Here is an 8,605-nt window from a genome sequence, read left to right as displayed (position 1 = left end):
TGCTAAATGTGGTCCCTTACGGCTATTCTTCAACAGAAATGCGTAAAAAGACGTCACAATGCTGTAGACACCTTGGGGAATACGTAGAAAACGTAAGCTCATTCGTAGCTCATTCACAGCCATATAAGGAGTCATTGGCATGAGGCGGTTTTAAAAAATGCGGCACTTCCTGATTGGATTTTTATCTGGGTTTCGCCTGTAACATCAGTTCTGCTGCACTCACAGACAATATCTTTGCAGATTTGGAAACGTCAGTGTTTTCTATCCAAAGCTGTCAATTATATGCATAGTCGAGCATCTTTTCGTGACAAAATATCTTGTTTAAAACGGGAACGTTTTTCATCCAAAAAATGTAATATCGCCCCCTAGTCGTAAAAGGTTATTAAACAACTGTTCCCGTGGTGCCCCAAATTCCTAATGAGTTAATTGTTTCATGATTAATATAATTGAGTATCAATTCAATATAGTTTGATCAAATAAATAACAGTCATCAGATTAATGATAGTAACGTCACGGCAAATGATGAATACAAAACAATGCGTTTTGATTATGAACTCTAATGCGTTGGCATACAAGTATAAACCCTCTGTTGTTCATTATATTCTGGGGATATTGCTCTCTATATATAGATGAATGGAGTTTTTGCATTTCTTGATTCTAACCTTTAAACCTCTTGAATTTAATGTTTGACACAGTATACTGCAGTTATATTTCACCCTGACTGCCATTTTGTTTCGCGAGGGGCAGTCATGAAGTCATACAATGCCTTCGGAAAGTATTCAGACCCCCAAGGCATTTTTCCACATTTTGTTACCTTACAACCTTAGAGTATACCTATTTATCACCTCTTCAGCCCAGAGAGAGTATACATATTTATCACCTCTTCAACCCAGAGAGAGAGTATACCTATGTATCACCTCTTCAACCCAGAGAGAGAGAGTATACCTATTTATCACCTCTTCAACCCAGAGAGACAGAGTATACCTATTTATCACCTCTTCAACCCAGAGAGAGAGAGAGAGAGAGTATACCTATGTATCACCTCTTCAACCCAGAGAGAGAGAGTATACCTATTTATCACCTCTTCAACCCAGAGAGAGAGAGTATACCTATGTATCACCTCTTCAACCCAGAGAGAGAGTATACCTAATTATCACCTCTTCAACCCAGAGAGAGAGAGTATACCTATTTATCACCTCTTCAACCCAGAGAGAGAGTATACCTATGTATCACCTCTTCAACCCAGAGAGAGAGAGTATACCTATTTATCACCTCTTCAACCCAGAGAGAGAGAGTATACCTATTTATCACCTCTTCAACCCAGAGAGAGTATACCTATTTATCACCTCTTCAACCCAGAGAGAGAGAGAGTATACCTATTTATCGCCTCTTCAATCCAGAGAGAGAGAGTATATCTATTTATCACCTCTTCAACCCAGAGAGAGAGAGAGAGAGAGAGAGTATACCTATGTATCACCTCTTCAACCCAGAGAGAGAGTATACCTATGTATCACCTCTTCAACCCAGAGAGAGAGAGAGTATACCTATTTATCACCTCTACAACCCAGAGAGAGAGAGAGAGAGAGAGAGTATACCTATTTATCACCTCTTCAACCCAGAGAGAGAGTATACCTATTTATCACCTCATCAACCCAGAGAGAGAGTATACCTATTTATCACCTCTTCAACCCAGAGAGTATACCTATTTATCACCTCTTCAACCCAGAGAGAGAGTATACCTATTTATCACCTCATCAACCCAGAGAGAGAGAGAGTATACCTATTTATCACCTCTTCAGACTAGAAGGGTTCATGCAGATTCTTGGTAGATAGGTAGTTTGAGGGTCAAGGAGCTATTGAAATTTGAAAGTTTACAAAATTCACGTAAAATCGTGTGAGATTAGAATTTTTTTACTAGGCCAGTCAGTTAAGAACAAATTCTTATTTTCAATAGCGGCCTAGGAACAGTGGGTGTGTGTTCAGGGGCAGAACGACAGATTTTGTACCTTGTCAGCTTGGGGATTTGAACTTGCAACCTTTCGGTTACTAGTCCAATGCTCTAACCACTAGGCTACCCTGCCGCCCCAATTGACCAACTAAAGGGTGTGCAATGTGTAGGCCCATTGAAGGGACATTCTGAACCTTGTTTGAAGTCACTAGGTCACATGACCAAGGCAATATTTAATTGTTTAAAAAAATATACAGTGGGGCAAAAAAAGTATTTAGTCAGCCACCAATTGTGCAAGTTCTCCCACTTAAAAAGATGAGATAGGCCTGTAATTTTCATCATAGGTACACTTCAACTATGATAGACAAAAGGTGGAAAAAAATCCAGAAAATCACTGTAGGATTTTTTATGAATTTATTTGCAAATTATGGTGGAAAATAAGTATTTGGACAATAACAAAAGTTTATCACAATACTTTGTTATATACCCTTTGTTGGCAATGACAGAGGTCGTTGTTGTATGAAAATAGGATGCTGTTGTTTTGATAACAACATTGATAAATTGTTGACTTAAAAAAACATTCACCATCTCATGAATCTTACCATCAGTATTTTTCCACCATGTCAGATTGTAAAATGTGCTGATTGTAAAAAAAAAGGATTTAATTAATGGAACATATTTCTGTCTGAATGGAAATAAAATGTGGAAAGCCTGCACCATTGTTGGACAATCATTATATACATCTACATATAGAGGGCTTTGCGTTTGCTCCACAAATCACCTAGCAACCGCACCAGGCGCCATGTTGGATGTTGTTATTCGTCTTTAAGGCGACGCTGCCGAGTGTGACGTCTAATCTAGTGGACGGGCCGCTTCTTTATTAACAACAGCTTGTTGAGCTATCTCGGTAGCTTGCTAGGCAACATAGCCGAAACATTGGAGCTCTTTAGACGCGTTCAGTGTATATTTTTCTGTGTTTTAAAACATACTTCTTTCGTATAGCTAGTTGCCCCATTTAATTTCATATGTACGTTGTAAATCGGGTAGCTAGCTGGCTGGATAAATTAGATTAGCTCCAGGCTAGTCGTTAATGCTAACCCGCTAGCTAGCTAACATCCCAGACCATGAGTTCACTAAGCTACTCTCCTCCTGTTAAAGAAGAGGAGGTCTGCTGGACGGAGAAAGAAGCTCTGGGGATGAACATTGTCATGAAAGAAGAAGAGGATGTTAAAGTAAAAGGAGAGGAAGAAGCTTTCAGAATGAAAAAGGAGGAAGAGGAGGCTATCAGTATCACATTGAAAGAAGAGGATGATGTTACAGTGAAAGAAGAGGGAGAACATTTTAGAGTGGAAGATGAAGAGGGGATAGAGACTGTCACATTGAAAGAGGAGGATGATGTTACAGTGAAAGAAGAGGGAGAACATTTTAGAGTGGAAGATGAAGAGGGGATAGAGATTGTCACAGTGGAAGAAGAGAAAGAACCCTTTGTAGTGGCAGAGGAGGCTATCTTAAGAAAAGAGGAGGAAGAAGTTTTGGGAGATGAAGAGGAAGGAGAGGAGACTGAAGATCTGATTAACACCAGTGAGTACCGTCTTAAAAGCAGGGCCACAAACTGCCCTTATTGAATTAATATATCGTTTTAATATCTGGCTCTGGGCCTCGCCATTGATTCTTGGAGAATACAATTTATAAATGTCCACTGAACTCCGAACCCAAAATATAAGCTTGTTTTACTCCTTTGTTTGTGAACAATGTAATTGTAAAATAACACTGTATATCCTCAAAACATGGAGGCACTGAGACACTGACCACAACCACAAAGATACTGACCACAACTACTGACTACCACAGAATTCACCTACTGACTACAGATACTGACCACAACTACTGACTACCACAGACCACACCTACCTATAACCAGTCACTACCACTACTATAACCAGTCACTACCACTACTATAACCAGTCACTACCACTACTATAACCAGACACTACCACTACTATAACCAGACACTACCACTACTATAACCAGACACTACCACTACTATAACCAGTCACTACCACTACTATAACCAGTCACTACCACTACTATAACCAGACACTACCACTACTATAACCAGTCACTACCACTACTACTGCAGACACTACCACTACTATAACCAGTTACTACCATTACTATAACCAGTCACTACCACTACTATAACCAGTCACTACCACTACTATAACCAGTCACTACCACTACTATAACCAGTCACTACCACTACTATAACCAGTCACAACCACTACTATAACCAGTCACTACCACTACTATAACCAGACACTACCACTACTATAACCAGTCACTACCACTACTACTGCAGACACTACCACTACTATAACCAGTCACTACCACTACTATAACCAGTCACTACCACTACTATAACCAGTCACTACCACTACTACTGCAGACACTACCACTACTATAACCAGTCACTACCACTACTATAACCAGTCACTACCACTGCTATAACCAGTCACTACCACTACTATAACCAGTCACTACCACTACTATAACTACCACTACCACTACTATAACCAGTCACTACCACTACTATAACCAGTCACTACCACTACTATAACCAGACACCAGTCGCTGCGGTTGTGGGCGGTGCAGCTGCGGTTGTGGGCGGTGCAGCTGCGGTTGTGGGCGGAGCCCTGCGGTTGTGGGCGGTGCCCTGCTGTTGTGGGTGGTGCAGCTGCCGTACCAGGTGGTGATACAGCTCGAATGCCCAACACCCATTGAATATGGCCGCTGTCAGTAAATGTTGGCAAAGAAGCATAATTGAAGTCGTAAAATGTCTAACTAGTTGTGTGTTATGCTAACTAGCTAGCAAGAGGTTGCATAGCAACAGCATCAACTTCCGATAGACGGGAAAAGCTCTAGTACGCTAATCTGAAAGGAAACAATTAGTTTAGAGTATCCTAAAATGAACTAATAGTATATACTCAAGTATGTAGTTACAGTATACTACAAATAACTAATAGTATGTAGTATATACTCATTAAGTATGTAGTTACAGTCTACTACAAATAACTAATAGTATGTAGTATATACTCATTATGTAGTTACAGTATACTACAATTAACTAATAGTATGTAGTATATACTCATTAAGTATGTAGTTACAGTCTACTACAAATAACTAATAGTATGTAGTATATACTCATTATGTAGTTACAGTATACTACAATTAACTAATAGTATGTAGTATATACTCATTATGTAGTTACAGTATACTACAATTAACTAATAGTATGTAGTATATACTCATTAAGTATGTAGTTAGTCTACTACAAATACCTAATAGTATGTAGTATATACTCATTAAGTATGTAGTTAGTCTATATACTACTAATAGTATGTAGTATATACTCATTATGTAGTTACAGTATACTACAATTAACTAATAGTATGTAGTATATACTCATTAAGTATGTAGTTAGTCTACTACAAATACCTAATAGTATGTAGTATATACTCATTAAGTATGTAGTTAGTCTCCTACAATTAACTAATAGTATGTAGTATATACTCATTAAGTATGTAGTTACAGTATACAACAAATACCTAATAGTATGTAGTATATACTCATTAAGTATGTAGTTACAGTCTACTACAATTAACTAATAGTATGTAGTATATACTCATTAAGTATGTACAATTAACTACAATTAACTAAGAGTATGTAGTATATACTCATTAAGTATGTAGTTACAGTCTACTACAATTAACTAATAGTATGTAGTATATACTCATTATGTAGTTACAGTATACTACAAATAACTAATAGTATGTAGTATATACTCATTAAGTATGTAGTTACAGTATACTACAAATAACTAATAGTATGTAGTATATACTCATTAAGTATGTCGTTACAGTCTACTACAATTAACTAATAGTATGTCGTATATACTCATTATGTATGTCGTTACAGTATGTTAACATGGGTATTCAAACACAGCTATTGTATAATATTCTGCAATGTATTTGTAATGCCATTATATTAAAGGCGAAACATACCTACATTCAATAACATTTATAAATAGTTTGAAACCAAGCTAAGGTGGCAGAATACTGTATCCTATACTGACTAGTCTAATACATGTATCCTATACTGACTAGTCTATTTATCCATTAGGTCTAATACATGTATCCTATACTGACTAGTCTAATACATGTATCCTATACTGACTAGTCTATTTATCCATTAGGTCTAATACATGCTTCACAATAGTCAAGTTGAATAGTGTTTTTATTGGCCTACAAAGCACTAGTTCAGGGGAACCAGACCCAGTGACACTATTTTATTGGGGGATCTAGTCTGGATTAAAACTCATAGGAAGACCGTTTTATCATTTGGAGATTTCATTCAGGTCTCTCTGTTTAACTAAAATAATCTGTTTGTCTTTGGCAGGAGAGAGACCAGACTCCCACTCTGACAGCAGGAAGAGTCCTTCAGGGGAACCAGACCCAGTGACACCCAAACCAGCGAGACCACACCACTGCTCCCACTGTGGAAAGAGTTTTAGTTGGTTAGGGTACCTAAAACAGCACGAGAGAAAACACACAGGAGAAAAGCCTTTCCAATGTTCCCAGTGTGGAAAGAGATTTACCTGGTTAGGAAGCCTAAGGGAGCATAAGAGAATACACTCTGGAGAGAAACCGTTCCACTGTTCCCAGTGTGGAATGACTTTCGCCTGGTTAGGGAGCCTGAAAACCCATGAGAGTTCACACACAGGGGAAAAACCTTTCCAATGTTCCCAGTGTGGAAAGCGTTTTACCCAGTTAGGGAGGCTGAAGGAGCATGAGAAGATACACACAGGGGAAAAGCCTTTCCAATGCTCCCTGTGCGGAAAGAGTTTTACCAAGTTAGGGGCTCTGAAGGAGCATGAGAAGATACACACAAGGGGAAAGCCTTTCCAATGCTCCCTTTGTGGAAAGAATTTTACCCGCTTAGGGAACCTAAAAGAGCATGAGACAAAACACACACAAGAAAAGCCCTACCAATGCTCCCTGTGCGGAAAGAGTTTTACCAAGTTAGGGGCCCTGAATAGGCATGACAGGACACACACAGGAGGGGATAAGACGTACTACTGCTCCCTGTGTGGAAAGACATTTAACCGATTAAGACATCTGAATAAGCATGAAAGAATACATAGACAGGAGGAGAAGACATACCACTGCTCTCAGTGTGGAAAGACATTTTCTCAGTCAGAGGACCTGAAATCACATGAGAGAATAGAGAGACTGTGTTCCGACTTAAGTTTTTGACTGAGAATTTGTGTTTTTGTTCATGCCAAATGAAATCATTTTGTTTATATGAAATCATAAAAAATATGCCAACTTAAAAATAAAAAAAAGTGTATCTGGAGACCTGATCTAAAATCAGATTAAACACTATTTGTATTTTGTTTTGATTATGAACTTTAATGGATACAACTATAAACACTCTGTTGTTCATTATAATTGGGGGATATTATTATATAGATTAATGGAGTTTTGGATTTCTTGATTCTAACCTTAAACCTCTGGGATTTGATGTGATCTGGCTTTTCACTAAATTAATTTGATTGAATACATGATTTAGTTATTGCACCATGTAAATTATGGAATAAATTAATAGAATGAGCATTTCTTGATTTTGAACATTGAAACCTCTTGAATTGAGTCGTTTTTTTCATTGAGTTAATATGTTTACTAGTCGTCAAGATAAAGGACGATGAAAATGTGATGGCGTTTTTATAACAACATTGATGAGTTGTTGACATGAAAAACATGAATGTTCCCATCCACTATGTAGAAGCAGTATAGAGCTAGTTGTTAATTTGATATTATCTGTTGACTGAATGAATCAGAATTGGCATAGAATACAGATGTGTAGTAGATGTGAAGTTTATATACAAATTCTCACTCATCAAAAGTTCATTGATGAACCAAAGCTTCTCTTTGTAAGTCTCAATATAATATTAAACTTTTGAAAGAAACTTTGTCTGAAAATCAAATATTTTCCTCAACTGAGTTACCCACTCCAGACAAAAGATGGCGATGTTCCTAGCGTGACGTATAATCTAGTGGACGGGACGCTTCTTTGTCTTTATTTAGTACCAATACTCCCTTTACCCTGTCTAACTAGTACCAATACTCCCGTTACCCTGTCTAACTAGTACCAATACTCCCGTTACCCTGTCTAACTAGTACCAATACTCCCTTTACCCTGTCTAACTAGTACCAATACTCCCTTTACCCTGTCTAACTAGTACCAATACTCCCATTACCCTGTCTAACTAGTACCAATACTCCCTTTACCCTGTCTAACTAGTACCAATACTCCCTTTACCCTGTCTAACTAGTACCAATACTCCCTTTACCCTGTCTAACTAGTACCAATACTCCCTTTACCCTGTCTAACTAGTACCAATACTCCCGTTACCCTGTCTAACTAGTACCAATACTCCCGTTACCCTGTCTAACTAGTACCAATACTCCCGTTACCCTGTCTAACTAGTACCAATACTCCCGTTACCCTGTCTAACTAGTACCAATACTCCCGTTACCCTGTCTAACTAGTACCAATACTCCCGTACCCTGTCTAACTAGTACAATACTCCCGTCCTGT

The 8,605-nt window shown here is 38.1% G+C and overlaps 1 protein-coding gene across 1 annotated transcript; it reads left to right on the top strand.

Annotated features, from left to right (window-relative positions):
- Positions 1–2,794: 2,794 nt before the first annotated feature.
- On the top strand, positions 2,795–8,039 carry LOC116371421 (zinc finger protein 250-like). Its single transcript, XM_031820284.1, has 2 exons — positions 2,795–3,529; positions 6,404–8,039. The coding sequence occupies exons 1-2, from the start codon at positions 3,073–3,075 to the stop codon at positions 7,258–7,260; spliced, it is 1,314 nt and encodes a 437-aa protein (XP_031676144.1). The 5' UTR covers positions 2,795–3,072; the 3' UTR covers positions 7,261–8,039.
- Positions 8,040–8,605: the final 566 nt, after the last annotated feature.

Source organism: Oncorhynchus kisutch, unplaced genomic scaffold (genome assembly GCF_002021735.2).
Source record: "Oncorhynchus kisutch isolate 150728-3 unplaced genomic scaffold, Okis_V2 scaffold3219, whole genome shotgun sequence".
NCBI classification, from domain to species: Eukaryota; Metazoa; Chordata; class Actinopteri; order Salmoniformes; family Salmonidae; genus Oncorhynchus; species Oncorhynchus kisutch.
The sequence above is the reverse complement of the archived record's forward strand: the minus strand, read 5'-3'. Positions and strand labels throughout refer to the sequence as shown.